The 15,666-nt window shown below is 40.9% G+C and overlaps 1 protein-coding gene across 2 annotated transcripts in view; it reads left to right on the plus strand.

Annotated features, from left to right (window-relative positions):
- The window catches only part of JAM3 (junctional adhesion molecule 3), a 92,966-nt gene that overhangs the window by 73,058 nt on the left and 4,242 nt on the right, over nt 1–15,666 (plus strand). For both annotated transcript variants that reach the window (XM_082683306.1, XM_082683307.1), the window contains 5 exons: nt 6,264–6,329; nt 6,836–6,949; nt 12,382–12,534; nt 13,031–13,233; nt 14,210–14,309. In XM_082683306.1, the coding sequence (XP_082539432.1) occupies nt 6,264–6,329; nt 6,836–6,949; nt 12,382–12,534; nt 13,031–13,233; nt 14,210–14,309 (636 nt within the window). The remainder of the gene's footprint in view (nt 1–6,263; nt 6,330–6,835; nt 6,950–12,381; nt 12,535–13,030; nt 13,234–14,209; nt 14,310–15,666) is intronic.

Consider the following 15,666-nt stretch of genomic DNA (forward strand, 5'->3'; position numbering starts at 1 on the left):
GCTGGAGTTTGGTGGAAATAGGAAGTTACTGTTTAATTGGTATAGATTCTGTTTAGGATGATGAACAAGTTGTGGAAGTGGATAGTGGCAATTGTTGTACAACATCATGAATGTCCTTAATGCCACTGAATTAATTATACATGTAACAGTGGTTAAAATGGTGAATTTTCTATTACGTATGACAGAATAAGAAAAAAAAATTTTTAAATAGTAATGGTGAGAATGTGGGAAAACTGGATCAGTCATAGACTGCACGTAGAAAACACAGTAAGGACATAAGGGGTGGAGCACCATGTCTCACATTCAATTCAGATGTCTTATTGATATAAAAATACCACAGTCAGTAAAGAGAAAATCTTTGTCACTCTGACTGATTTTCTCTATTCACTAACCATCAGTTGGGTAGGAAAAGCAGATACTCTGCCTGCTGCTATGGTTTTTTAGAGAGCCCAAAAGCAAAACCTCAAAACCTTCATGTTCAATGAAATGTCAGAAACATGTAGACTACTGCCAAATTATTCATGATCACGTAAGTGTTTTCACTGCATACTTTGATCATGAATGCAGTTAAGCCAATTGATTTTTTTAACTTATATATTCACTGAAAGAATTCAGGAAAATTTATATAACATTTTTTATTAACTTTAAATAGTTCTTAAGTATCTATTTTTTAAAATATCATAAATATTAATACCTTAAAACTGTTTCTTCACTTTTTTTTACTGTATCCAGTGGATTCCAAATGCCCTGTTATTAAAACAAAACAAACTTTGATCATGGAAGTTTCGAAATTCAGATTGGAATTTTGAAAGCAATGATTTTTTGGTACAGCCAACTCTGGAAAACAGTTTATGAGTTTCTTAAAAAAAAAAAATCTAAAACAAAACTGACCATGCAACAACATACAGTGGGGCACGTGTACTTTTGGGCCTTTATTCCAGAGGAAAGGACACATGTTCATACAAAAACCTGTAAAACATGTTCACAGCAGCTTTATTCGGAATAGCCACAAACTGAGAACAACCCAGCTATCTTTTAATGAGTTAGTAGTTAAACTGTAGTACATCCGTACCATGGAATACTACTCAGCAATGGAAAGAAATGAACTATATATAGTTAAACCGAAGTTAGATGGATATAAAGGGCATTATGCTGAATGAAAAAAGTCATTCTCTGAAGGTCACCTACAGTGTATTTCCATTTATATATATATATTTTTATATGTTTCTAAGTGACAAAATTATGGAGATGGAGAGCAGATTAGTGGTTGCTAGGAGTAATGGATATTAAGGGGGTAGATGTGACTATAAGGGGTAGCATGAGGGCGATCTTTGTGTCGTGGAATAGTTCTGTATCTTTTTTTTTTTTTTTTTAGTAGTTCTTTATATTGCAGTGGTGATTACAGGAATCTTTACATGTAATAAAGTGACATAGAACCATATACATTTTTTTCTACAAAAGTGGAGACATATACATGTCAGTGTTCCAATTTTGATATTGTGCTATAATTATGTAAGGTGTGACCAATGAGGGAAACTGGATGAAAGATTTACTGAATTTTTTAAAAAGTACTTTATTTTAGGGGCATCTAGGTGACTTAGTCCATTAAGTGCCTGCCTTTGGCTCAGGTCATGATCCCAGGGTTCTGGGTTGGAGCCCTGGAGTAGGCCTTCTGATCAATGGGCAGTCTGCTGCTTCATCTCCTGCTTGTGCTCTCTCTCTCTTTCTCTTTACCTGAAAGTGATAGAGAGTGACAGAGAGCACAGAGGGGGAAGAAATGGAGAAGCAGGCTCCCCGATGCAGGGCTCAATCCCAGGACTACAACCTGAGCCGGAGGGAGACTCTCGACTGAGCCACCCAGGTGCCCCCAGGAAAAGATTTTATTTTAGAGAGAGAGAGAGCACGAACGAGCAGGAGAAAGAGCAGAGCAGAGGGAGAGGGATAAGAAGAATCCACGCTGAGCACGTGGAGGTTGATCCCACAACCCTGAGATCATGACCTAAGCCTAAACAAGAGCTGGAAGCTTAACCGACTGAGCGACCCAGGTGCCCCAGATTTACTGAATTTTAATAACTACATACTGAAACCATAATATGCTTAGGACTTAACCACACCTGCCTCTAGAGGGGAGTCTTAAATTTGGTTAAGACGTTTTGAATACAGAGAGACAACTATACGTATCTTAGATCGTTCTAAGTTCAAGACTCAATAATATATTCCTAGGCAGGATGAAGAAGGGAGTGACCACATTATAGCCCTGTGAGAAAACTGAATTCAACCAAATGATTTTTTGGAAAGCTCAAGTCAAGGAAATCCAATATAGAATACAAAAAAATGCACCTTGATTTATTCAGCAACCACTTTCCAAGTACCTACTAAATATCATTCAGTGTTAGAATTGAAGATAGAAAGATGAGTAAACCTAATAATATTTTTTCTTTTATACTAGAATGTAAGCTCGATGAGAACATAGGTCTTTATCTGTTTTATTCACGTCTGTAATGTTCAGGCCAGTATCTGGCATATAATAGGTGCTAAATAAAAATTGCTGAATGACTGGATTCTCCTAAAAAGCCTTGAGTCTGATAAGCCAAGATTGGAAATAGGGACAAGAGCATGTGATAGATGCTATCATAGATATGCTGCCTTTTTCTCCTTCCTTTTCCATCTAAAGTGGTATCTCTTCATGAGTATTCTGATAGTACTGGGTTCAGTGTGTGCACAGTTAAACTTTAGCAGTCACCACTTCAGGGCTGGCTTCTGGACGCCATTTCCCATCTGGTTCTGTCAGAATCTTACCTTCAAGCAGGGGTAGTTACTCCAAGTTCCAGTGAGTTACTTGCGATACCTTTAAGAGTTAGGTTTGTTCCAGGCCTCATAGCACCGTTCTTTTACACAAGCTATTGCTATTCAGTTGACCCTGGGACAGCATGGGGCAAATAGGTGCCGCTTCCCCCACTCCCCGCACAGTTGAAAATCTTGTAACTTTTGACTCCTCTGAAACTTAATTATTAATAATAGCCTACTGTTGACCAGAACCCTTACCTATAACATAAACAGTCGGTAAACTAATATTTTATATGTATTATATCCTGCATTCTTATAATAAAGTAGCCTGGGGGAAAGAAAAATTTTAAATCATAAGAGAAAGTACATTTACAGTACTGTATGGCTATTTATTTTTTAAAGAATCCTCCAGGAGGGGCTGGGACAAGGGGTGGTGGCAGCAGGCCTGGCCCCAGGGGGATGATGTTCTATAGCTGGTGGTCTCTGCTCAGTAGTGGTAGCAGCTGGGCGGCCTGGAAGTTCAGTACAGTTGACCCACCTGCCTGGATCTATACCGCCGGCTATAACCATCAGCAGCTTTGGAGACAGAAGGAAGAGGGACTAGAGGGACTCAGGGCAGCCCAGAGCCTGGCACACAGAGGACCCTCTGGGCATGTTCTTCCTCTTCCTCTTCAGCCCAGGCTCCTGTCTGCCAGCTGTGGGCGCTCAAACCGACCACCCTGTTGGCATATGGGCCACCTGTAGCTCTGTCTGGTACTGAGGCTTCCCTGGGGCTGCTGACGGCTCCCTGCGGGCCTCTCCTCCTGTGTTCTCAGAGGGTAGCAAGTGTGACTTCTGTGCCAGTCACCTTTGATTCTCCTGAGGAGACTGGGGTGGGCAGTTGTAAATAAATACTGTGTGGTTTTTGCTGTCAACCCTTAAAAACCCACCTGTAAGTGGACCTGTGCAACTCAAACCCGTGTTGTTCAGGGTCATCTGTATTTTAAAGTGGGATCTAGGCTATTGGGGAGGGTTAAATGAGGCGTGTAGAATGTTTATAAGTTTAAGACTTGCTTAATAATAATAATAATAATAATAATAATAAAGGCTTATTTAAGAATAGAAGGAGAACTCTGAAGTATAGGACTCTCAGCATGGGCCTCCTCAGCTCAGGCCTGGCTATGGTGAATCCTCATCTGGGCTAGAGTTTCACTTGCTTGTAGTAGTCCTCTGTTGTTTAATCTTCCTGGGACAAACCATCTTTCAGGATTGGCACAGAATTCCAGGATTGCCTATGAAACTTATCTAGGGTAATTGGGCTGGAGAGGGTCTGGCAGAGCCTTCATTAAGGAGTACAGAGCATTCACCTCTTTGCTGCAGAGTAGAGGGATTAAAAGAGGTGATCATTTCCATTATCTGAGGCTGTGTTACCTTAGCTTCTTTTAGATTGTAAGAAGCACATTAGTTTACTTCACTGTAGGGGTTTATTATAAAAAATGTGTCTCAGTTGGCCTTCGTGAAAATTCGACATTGTCGCAGTTACGAGAGTAGCTTTCCTGTTATATCCTCTTTGTTCTCCAGTTCACTTGTTACCAACTATAGTGTTTTAACCATTTTGATAAGTCAGTTAATCCTTCCCTCTACTCTTCTTCCACTCTGTTTCTCTGGTGACTATGAACTCTCTAATGCATTCTTCATTTCTCTTAGCATCATACTTCTTAAAGGAAAGTGGCAGATTGGGTTTGTCTAGTTGTTTATTATCCAGTTATTTGAAGCTCTCATGAGTTACCTCAAAGGCCCCTTAGATGGCCTCTGGGTTGGAAGGTGTTTCCTGGTCATAGTCATTTGTAACTAGAGTTTCAGTGTCTCATCATCTAAATTATAGTGATCTCACTGGAAGAACTGTTTGTGGTCATTTACTTAGAAGGAACCTGTGGGGCCTTGGTAGATACTTGAAGCATCATTTATTAATCTTTCTCAGTGGTCATTGGGAGCTTTTGGATTGAAGGAGAAGTAGAAAGTGCTGCACATACATGGGATATGTTTCTGGTTCCCAAAAGGAGTAGCTCAGGTTAATCAATACAAAATAAAATTATTTTTACTTGTCCTGGTTCACTAACCTTTTGTAGAAGTCAGTGTTCTAGAAATTAATATCAACTCAGGTATATGTATTATATTTCTGATTTTCATCCCTGTTAGTAAATTTTTATGGCTTTTGCTATAATTAATGAAGTCTTACTAAAAAAGAAACAAAGGATCAAGATGTATACTGGGATTGTACATGTCATTGAACCATTAAATAAGACTTAAAAAAGGGAAAGACTGGATTGTTGTGACATGCATCCCACCTAATATACAAGGAGTTAGCTACTCAGGAGTACATGTCTTTCTGCACTTTGTCCTTAGCTGGGATAGTAAGCTAAGATCCAGAGACCTTCATGAGGGTTTTGTATGAAGGCCCTCTTTGGGGAATGCATATTTTCCTAAAGGCCAGGTGGCTGAAGAATGAGATTTTGTGGGTGGTCATTGTACCTTCTATATCTTCTCCAAGAAAATAGGTAAGACGTTAGAGACCATGATAAACTGGTTTTAATGTTTGTTGAAACATGTGGAGAGTCAGATGCTAGTTTTGAAAGGGATTACTGTACAGTTGGCATGTCTTGATTTTATCAGTAGCTTCATTCAATTTCGCTTAATGAAAATTGTTATTATTTTTCTCATTTTACCAAAAACTAGTGAAAAAAAATTTTTTTAAGATTTTATTTATTTATTTATTTTAGAGAGACAGTGCACGTGAGCCAGTGCAGGGAGGTGCGGAGGGAGGGAGACTCCCGCTGAGTGGGTAGCCCTACATGAGACTCGATCCCAGGACTCTGAGATCATGACCTGAGCTGAAATTAAGAGTCAGACATTTAACTGACTGAGCCACCCAGGTGCCCCCAGTGAAAACTTTGTAATGGATGGGAATCACTGGGTTATATGGTTAATAGAGCGAGGTGGTCTCTTTGCTGGTTGATATCTATACCAGAGAATGTTGTGCTATCCTGAGGGGGAACGTACCAGACCATGAGTCTGGGCCATATCAAATCCACCAAGGGTGCCATTGCTGTGTTGGAAGCTTGGAGGAGAGGAGAGAATCTGCAGGATGCAGGAAAGACAAGGCCCAGGTGGGTCTGGTTGAAAGATGTTTACAGGATTAAGAATGGCTCTTCGCAAGAAGGAAATTCTTAGAGCTCTAGCTCCAGGGTGGTTATGCTCTAGATCTAAATTCTCAGAACTCTTCCACTCAGTTCATTCCAGTGAGGTTAGACTAAGAAAGAAAGTTGTCAACTTGCTTTATCTAATAGACTTTGTTTTGAAATATAGTATTTTTCTATACTCTGTGGTTAGTGATTATAGTCTACCTAGAAGGGGAAAATCTGAACTTGATTGGAGGATTCTCTGCTATTTTAGAGTTGCATTGTCTCTAATTTTACTTTATTTATTTTTTCCTTCAGGTTGCTTGATTGGAGCCGTGAATCTCAAATCCAGCAACCGAACCCCAGTGGTACAGGAATTTGAAAGTAAGTACAAGGGAGACTACTAAGAGAATGGGCACCATCTAATGGACATTTGGTAGTCTTGCAGCCTACTCAGGACAAACACAGCACATCCATACAGTGCCCAAGAGATGTTTGGGTGGGTGGCTCTGTAGCAGTGCATTTGATGTGCACATGTGTCAGTGAAGCCCTTTTCAGCAGGCCGACAGGGAACTCTGCAGGTTTTATATTGGCTAGAATCAGATTCCTGCCCTGGTTTTGTACATATATAACAAAGAACTTCCTTATATACAAGCAGAGTATTAAGGCCTTGCTAATCACCTTTAAAAATTTTTCTGGCTAAAATTCATCTTTTCTTAGAGTCATTTGGAACTTGAAGATAGATTTTTTAAATGTACATTTAAGACTTCTTTCAAATTAGAGATAGCTTGCAGGGTCCAGATATACAAGTGATCATAAAATTGTTTCCCATTCTGTAAGAGTTCTTCTTCTTCTTCTTCTCCTTCTTCTTCTTTTTTTTGGCTCATTAGGTGTGGAATTATCTTGTATCATTACGGATTCACAGACAAGTGACCCCAGGATTGAGTGGAAGAAAATTCAAGATGACCAAACCACATATGTGTTTTTTGACAACAGAATTCAGGGTATGATTCTCTAATCCCCTCCTTTGTTCACAGGGCCCAGACATATACTTGTGCCCAGAGACTTTCCTCTGACTGGTCCTGCATCTGTATCCAGGATTGGTTTGTTTTTTGTTTTGTTTTGTTTGTTTCACTTCAGAAAAATTCAAACATGGAAAAGTAATGAGAGTAGTATATTGAATCTCCCTGTCCCTGTTACTCAGCTTCAACAAGTATCACCTCATTAGTTATGATTTAAATCTATCTGTAGCCCATCCTATTGTGCAATGAGAGTGAATGCTGTCCTATGCCATCCTCTTATCATGGTCCCATTCATGATACCAGCTGCATGAGTTAATCAGAAGGATCACAGGGAACAGCAAGGAGATAAGACAGGTATTTGCTGAGCACCTACTGTGTCCCAAGCTTCCTACATTGAGAAAGCATTTGCTAGAACAGACATCAGCATAAGGTATCTCTGATCACATGAAGTAGGAGCAGGGCAGCTGGTGGGGGAAGCTTCCCAGAAGTGGCATCTAGGCTGAGCTGTGAAGCTGGTTATCCAGGCCAGATGGTGATGGGTGGGGTGGAGGAAGGTGTTGGGCAAGAAAGAATGCTCTGCATATAGACGTGGAAGCAAAAGGCAGGTTGGCTTAAGGAAACTGCAAGTTCTCTATCACAGGTGGGATTTAAGGAAGGGAGAGAGGAATATCTCCACACAGCTGGTGAGGCATGCCAAGGCCAGGCAGGAAGTACTGAACACCATGCAAGAATGGACAGCATCTTGAGTTCCGTAAAGATTTTTTTTGGAGGGAAGGGAGATGACTTCATTTTCAGTTTAGAAAGACTTGACTGGGCTGCTTTGTAGAGGAGATTGGGAATGGGGAAAACTCAGAGCAGGGGTGCTAATTTAGATTGTTTTGCAGATGCCAGAAGGGAGCTGCTGATGGCCTGAGCTAAGATTGAGGCATTGTAGAGAGCAATGGGGAGGGCTTGCTAGGAGCTGGCTGTGGCGAGTGAGGGAGGGAGAGAAATTATAGATGACATGCAATGGTACCTTACCTTCATTTTGACAGAGGGATGGGAGGAACATGAGGGACAAATGCAATAGCTTCTAAGGGCTGGCTTTGTTGTTCTCTGAGAAATTGATAGTTGAGGCTTCAGAGAAGAGGAGAGATGTCGAAACAGCTAAATCTCAGTCTTCCTGCTTTGGGTCCCCAATATCATCAGGCTCTTAAAAATCTTTTGGGGACACCTGGGTGGCTCAGTCAGTTAAGCATCTGCCTTCAACTCAGGTCTGATCCCAGGGTCCTGGGATTGAGCCCTGCTGCTCAGCGGGGAGTTTGCTTTTCCTTCTCCCTCCCCACTCCTCCTGCTTGCATGCTCTCTCTCACACACACTCAAATCTTTTTAAATATTTTGTTGTTTTTTTCCTTCACCAGTATATCTCCCACCTTTTAATTTTGAGGAGATGGAAATGTTTTTTCCAGAAAACAAGTCTGGTTTCTCTGGCAGTTTAGGCTGCTGCTGATAAAGCCTGTATGTGCATTTGTGATCATCAGAGAACCTAGGTGGGGAATTTCTTTCTTTCTTTTTTTTTTTTTAGGTGAGAATCTTCTTAAAGAACTTCCTCTTTGTAGGCATCTGGGTAGCTTGGTTGGTTAAATGACTGCCTTTGACTCAGACTATCATCTGGGAGTCACAGGATCAAGTCCCACATTGGGCTCCCTGTTTAGTGGAGAGTCTCCTTCTCTCTGTAACTCTCTCTCTCTCTCTCTCTCTCTCTCTCATTCTCTTTCTCTCTCAAATAAATAGGATCTTAAAAAAGATTCTCTTTCTGGGAATTAAACACCTTACTCTTAGCCAGAGGGATGAGGAGGATATTTATACACAAAATATGAAGGCTGCAGGAAAATTTGAATCTTTCTTGGCCTCATCTCTTGTCTCAATTCAGGACTGTGCCAAAAGCATCCTGATATATTTTTTTAATGCCCCCCCCCTTTTTTAAAGATTTTATTTATTTATTTGACACAGAGAGAGCACAAACAGGGACCAGCAGAGGGAGCTACAGAGGGAGAGGGAAAAGCAGGCTCCCCACTGAGCAGAGAGCCTGATGTGGGGCTGGATCCCAGGACCCTGGGACCCTGGGATCATGCCCTAAATTGAAGGGCATGACATTAACTGGCTGAGCCATCCAGGCACCCCAATCCTGATAGATTTTTTTAAAACTTTATTGTTGAAGTATGGGTGATATACAGTGTTATATTAGGCTCACATATATAACATAGTGATTAGACAAATCGTACTCAATGCTCCCTGCAAGAAGAGTAATCACCATACAACATTATTACAATATCATTGACTCTATTTCCTCTGTCATACTTTTTATCTCCATGACTTACTTATTTTATAACTGGAAGTTTGTTTCTCTTAATTTCCTCTTCACCTATTTTGCCCTGCCACCCACCCACTCCCCTTTGGAAACCACCAGTTTGTTCTCTATATTTAGTAATCTGTCTTTGGCTTTTTTTGTTGTTTGGTTTGTGTTTTAGATCACACATATAAGTGAAATCATATGGTACTTGTCTTTCTGTCTGATCTCTCTTCACTTAGCATATATTCTCTAGGCCTGCTGATGTTATCACAGATGAATAGATCTCATTCTTTTTTATAGTTGAGTAATATTCTCAATTATACACACACACACACACACACACCATATCTTTGATAGATTTGCTTACATGGTAAAAGTCTAATCCTCCACTAACGGCTACTGGATAGCAACCTTCTTATTAGAAAATGCCTTTGCAAGTGTTTATCTTTTGTCCTAAGCATTTTTCTATTTTTATTATATTATGGTGAATCCTTCCTGTTCTTACCACCAGTCATCAGGTTTTAGTAATAATTATTTTCTATTTTTGTGTCCTTTTTTCCCCCCTAATTCCTTCCCTTATTTGTCATTTTTTTTTTTTTTAGGATTTTATTTATTCATTTGACAGAGAGAGCACAAGCAGGGGGAACAGCAGGCAGAGGCAGAGGGAGAAGCAGGCTCCCCACTAAGCAGGGAGCCCAATGCAGGACTTGATCCCAGGACTCTGGGATCACGACCTGAGCTGAAGGCAGAAGCTCAACTGACTAAGCCACCCAGACGCTCCTTTATTTGATATTCTTTAGGTTCTTCATGCTTCTTTGAAAGAGCTACCATCTTTTTATGCTTTAAAAGTTTTAAATATGGAGATATAGTTCATACAGCATAAAACTCACATTTTTTAAAGTGTATACTTCAGCAGTTGTTAGTATATGCAACAAAGATGTGCAACCCTCACTGCTATCAAATTCCAGAACACTTTTATCAACCCCAAAAGAAACTGCATATCCTTTGGCAGTGACTTCCCTTCCCCCGTGTCCCCACCTCCAGGCAACCACTAATCTACTTTGTCTCTATGTATTTGCCTATTCTGGGTGCTTCATATAAGTAGAATCATACAATACGTGGTCCTTGGTGACTGACCTCTTCCACTTAGCATATTATTTTCAAGGTTCATCCACGGTGTGGCATGTATCAGTACTTCATCCCATTTTATATGGGTGCATAATATTTCATTGCACTTAGGCCACTTTTTTTTTAATCCATTTATCAGTTGATGTACACTTGGGTTATTTCCAGTTTTTGGCTGTTATCAATAATGTAGCTATAGATATTCATGTAAGAATAATGTTTTTTGTGTAAACATAACTTTTCATTTGGGGATGGATAAATCACCAAAAGTACAATTGCTAGGTAATATGGTAGTTATATATAAACTATATAGAACCTGTCAAACTATATTCCCAAGTGGCTGCACCATTTTACATTCTTTCAGCAGTGTTTTTTCCTATATCCTCCCTAACATTTGTAATTGTCCATCCTTTTTTTTTTTTTTTTTTTAAGATTTTATTTATTTGTTTGAGAGAGAGAAAGAGAGAGAGAGAGAGAGAGAGAGCATGAGAGTGGGGAGGGTCAGAGAGAAAAAGAGACTCACTGCTGAGCAGGGAGCCTGACTTGGGACTCAGGATCATAACCTAAGCTGAAGGTAGACGCTTAACCAACTGAGCCACCCAGGTACCCCTGTAATTGCCCACCTTTTCAATCTGGCCGTCCTAGTGGGTGTGAAGTGATATTTCATTGTGGTTTTGATTTGCATTTCACTGGTGACTAATGATGCTGAGCATATTTTCATGTTCTTGGGGGCCATTTAATATACTTTCTTTGGAGAAATGTCCACTCAAATCCTTTGTCTATTTTTAATTAGGTTATTTGTCCATTTATTGTTGAGTTGCAAATTCCTTATATACTTGGATACTAGTTCTTTTTCCCAGATACATGATTTGCAGATACTTTCTCCCATTTAGTGGATTGTCTTTTCAAAACTTGAATGTGTTCTTTGAAGCACAGAAGTTTTAAAATTTTTTATGAAAGTCCAGTGTCATTTTTTTTTATGCTTGTGGTCTTGGTGCCATTTCTAAAAAATTATTGCCTAATCCAAGGTCATGGTGATTTTTATCTGTTTTTTCCTGAGAGCCATACTGTTAACTCTTGTTTTAAGTTTTATTTTTTAGAGAGTGAGTGCTTGAGATACAGAGCACAAGCTGCAGGGAGGGACAGAAGTATAGGGACAAGCTAACTCCTCACTGAGCAGTGGGGCTTGATCCCAGGACCCTGGGATCATGGCCTGAGGCATGATGAAGGTCTTAACTGACTTAAGCCACAGCTTAACTGACTGAGCCACTAGGAGCCCCCATATTGTTAACTCTTAGAGGAAAGTCTTTGTTGTATATAGTGTGAGGTAGGAGTCCAGCCTCATTCTTTTGCATGTGGATATCCAGTTGTCCTAGCACCATTTATGAATACTGGTTGTTTTTTTCATGTTGCTTGTTTGATTTTTTTTTTTTTCTCTTTTAATGGGGAGTCCTGGCTAGGAATGAGGAGAACGAAATAAGGTCCATGCTTGCTTGCTTGCTTGCTTATTTATTTATTTATTTATTTATTTATTTATTTATTATTTTAAAAAGATTTTAATTTATTTGTCAGAGAGAAAGCATGAGCAGGTTGCAGGGGAGAAGTGGAGGTAGAAGGAGAAGCAGGCTTCCTGCTGAGCAGGCAGCCCGATGGCAGAACTCGATCCCAGGACGCTGGGATCATGACCTGAGCTGAAGGCAGATGCTTAACTGACTGAGACACCCAGGCGTCCCAAGGTCCCTGCTTTAACAACAGAGACACATGTAATGAGTCCTTTTACACACCAGGTACTATTTTGGTGCTCAGTGTCCTTAGTTTACCTCTCTTTTACAGGAGCAGAAGGAGAAGCCAGTCTGCAGTGTCCTTACTGAGGCATTAAATGCTAGCCCCAGAAGCCTCCTTCTTCACAGGTGACAAAGATGTCTTTAAAGTCTTTTTGTGTTCTTCTTTTCTGTAGGAGATTTGGCAGGTCGTGCAGAACTATTGGGGAAAACCTCTCTAAGAATCTGGAATGTGACCCGGACAGACTCAGCCCTTTATCGCTGTGAGGTAGTTGCTCGAAACGACCGGAAAGAAATTGATGAGATTGTCATTGAGTTAACTGTTCAAGGTAGGAACTCACATGAAGTTAAAAATATGTTCCCCTTTTTAGACCTCATGAATCTGTCTATAAAATAAAAAAGGTTGGGGAGGCGGAAAAATAAATAAAAATTAAAAAAAGAGATTAGCTCTTTCTTTCTTCCCAAAGGTTTATCCCTGGGGGTATTGCAGGCCTTAGGGGGCAGGCTGTTGTAGGAGCTTGGACTGCCTGAGTTGGGATAGAAGGCGAGAAGGGAGGTGGAGCTACGGCCACCCACCCCCAACCAGCTGTAGAAAGTGCTCCTCAGGAGGTGTGGGCATTAGAAATGCACTGTGGGTTATGCATGGGGGTGAGCTGCGTGTGGGGCAGATGCCATGGCAGATCCAAGCCCATGGGCGTGACATGGCTGTGGCAGTGGTGCATCCCCAGGCTGGTTTTCCTTTTTTGTGAGCAGGTTTATTATGGGCTTTCAGAAGAATCAATCCATGTGGCTGATTTGAAACCCCAACTCGAATTTCTTCCACAGTGAAGCCAGTCCCTCCTGTGTGCAGAGTCCCGAAGGCTGTACCTGTAGGCAAGACGGCCACGTTGCACTGCCAGGAGAGTGAGGGCTACCCCCGGCCGTACTACAGCTGGTACCGCAACGATGTGCCGCTGCCCACAGACTCCAGAGCCAATCCTAGATTCCGAAATTCTTCTTTTCTCTTAAACTCTGAAACAGGCACTCTGGTAAGATCTCTTCTTGGACGTGAGGATAGAAGAAAAGTCTTTGTTGAGGAAGGGATACTTATGGTGGGAAGAGCACTTACTAGGAAAAACAATGAACTTTATAAGACAGGAACTAAAAACCTATAATGTTGGGGATTCTGTGGGAAAAATGAACCCTCCTTCCTTTGTATAAGCAAGTAAGTTCTAAGAGGATTAAAATAAAGGAAGGGAAACTTGTAAAATAAAGGTGATTGTGTAGGTCTATTAAAGAAATATAATGGATGAGTGATGTTAGGGTCCTGATGTGAATAACCACCTGTAAAAATCACGAGACAGGGAAACTGGATTACTGGTGGCATATTCGATGTTAAGGAATTGTTCATTGCTTTAGGTACAATAAGGTATTATAGTTATAATCTGAAGAAGTCCTTGTCTTTCAGAGTTGCATGCTGAAGTTTTTATGGATAAAATGTGTCTAGAATTTTCTTCAAAATAACCCAGTGATGGTAGTGGAAAGTGGTTGGGGGGCAAGATGCAGTTACATTGGTCATGTATAGAAGACAGACTGCCCTCCGCAGCAGCATCTCAGCTGGGCTTTCCTACAGCCAGCCCTCCTGATCCTTGGCGTATTTAACTACAGGTAGTAACAAGTTAGGTTATATAAGATCCTCTGTATTTGTATTGCCCAAGTGTTGCTGAGAAACAATTCTTCTTATCTTCACACTGCATTCTGAATGTTGCTTTGATATCTTCAAAAATCTGAGGGGATCTCATTGTTCAGGAGCTCTTGGGCAAGACTGCTGGGGAAGAATATCAGGGAAGAACCTGACAGTGCAGGAAACTGAAAGGAAGCCAAGAGCAAATGAGATATTTTACTGAGCTCTGGACTTAGCACCTTGTTGGGAGGTGGGGGTGGCGGAGCATAGTGATGTCTTCAGTCCACAGAGGTCTGCCCTCGTGATTGGTCTCATAATTTACTTGTAATTTACTGAAATAGGTTTTCAATGCTGTTCACAAGGAGGACTCTGGGCAGTATTACTGCATCGCTTCCAATGATGCAGGCTCAGCCAGATGTGAAGAGCAGGAGATGGAAGTCTGTGAGTTACTTTTTAAAACTATTTCATCTGAAGACTGGCAAGTGGATAGAACATTTTTAATTTAATATTGGACCATCTTTAGACAACTGGTCTCCTTTCTTCTGGAGATGACTAAATTCACCAAAACCCATCCGGGTACATTGAAAGGAAAGATGAGAAAGTTCTGAGTAACAGCTAAGTGACTAATAAGTGGTTACTTGAAATATGTTTATCTCCTCAAAATAGACTTTCTGGAGTCTTCTGGTATTGGGAACATAGCTAATCATGTCACTTTAAACTGAGTTTGTTTTTTTAAAAAAATTTTAAAGATTTTATTTATTTGACAGAGAGAGCAAGCCAGAAGCACAAGTGAGGGGGAAAAGCAGAGGGAGATGGAGAAGCAGGCTCCCCACTGAGAAGGGAGCCTGATGTGGGGTTCTAGGGTACTGGGATTATGACATGAGCTGAAGGCAGCCACTTAACCAACGGAGCCTCCCAGGTGCCCCTTAACTGTGTTTAATAAACTCCACTTCTGGGATGTAAGCATCTGATTCTTGATCTTAGCTCAGGCTTCATCTCAGGGTCATGAGTTCAAGCCCTGTGTTGGGCTCCATGCTGGGCGTGGAGCCTACTTAAAATAAATAAATATATGGATAGATGGAAGAAAGAAAAAATTACTTCATTTCTTTGGTAATTGATAAGATCAAAACATAATGTCATGTAAAGTCTCTAGAAATTTATCCAGTTATAACCATTTTGTGGTAAGCTGACAGTCAGAGGTTTAGCCTCAATAACTTTACCATGCATGTTCTGTGATGATGCGATCTCTAGGGTGCTGGTTCTAAAGGAGAGGTGTTGAAGGCAGGATGGGGCAGATGGAGCATGTCACATTCAGTCACCTGCAGAGCTATCTCAGCCCCTCCCTCCTTCCTGAGCATAACTGACCCCAGAGCAGTGTTTTCCAAGCTTGCCTAATTATGAGAATCCTTTGCACAGTTTCATGTACGGATTCCAAGGCCCCACCCCAGGCTTATGGACTTAGTCCTCAGGGGAGGTCTGGAAATGTCTGTGTGTCAAACACAATTCCAGGGGATTCTTGTTATCTGTCAAATTCAGGAAACTGCTCCAGGGCAGGAGGAAGACTCTTGGACTTTGCCCCAGACCTACTGAATCTCTCTGTAGTGATAGAGCGTGGGAATTGATATTTGAAAAGTTAAAATTCCAATTTTTAAATGCACACTCGCATTTGAAACCCCTGCATTAAGATAAGGGAGAATTTAACAACTTCCAAGTTAGCTGGCTTATGTTGCTATATCGCTTGCATGTTTTCCATTGCATTTTTGTCTGTGTGGAGGAAACAACCCCAGTGCCCCACACT

The sequence above is a fragment of the Mustela nivalis genome (genome assembly GCF_964662115.1).
Source record: "Mustela nivalis genome assembly, chromosome: 9".
Classification (NCBI taxonomy): Eukaryota; Metazoa; Chordata; class Mammalia; order Carnivora; family Mustelidae; genus Mustela; species Mustela nivalis.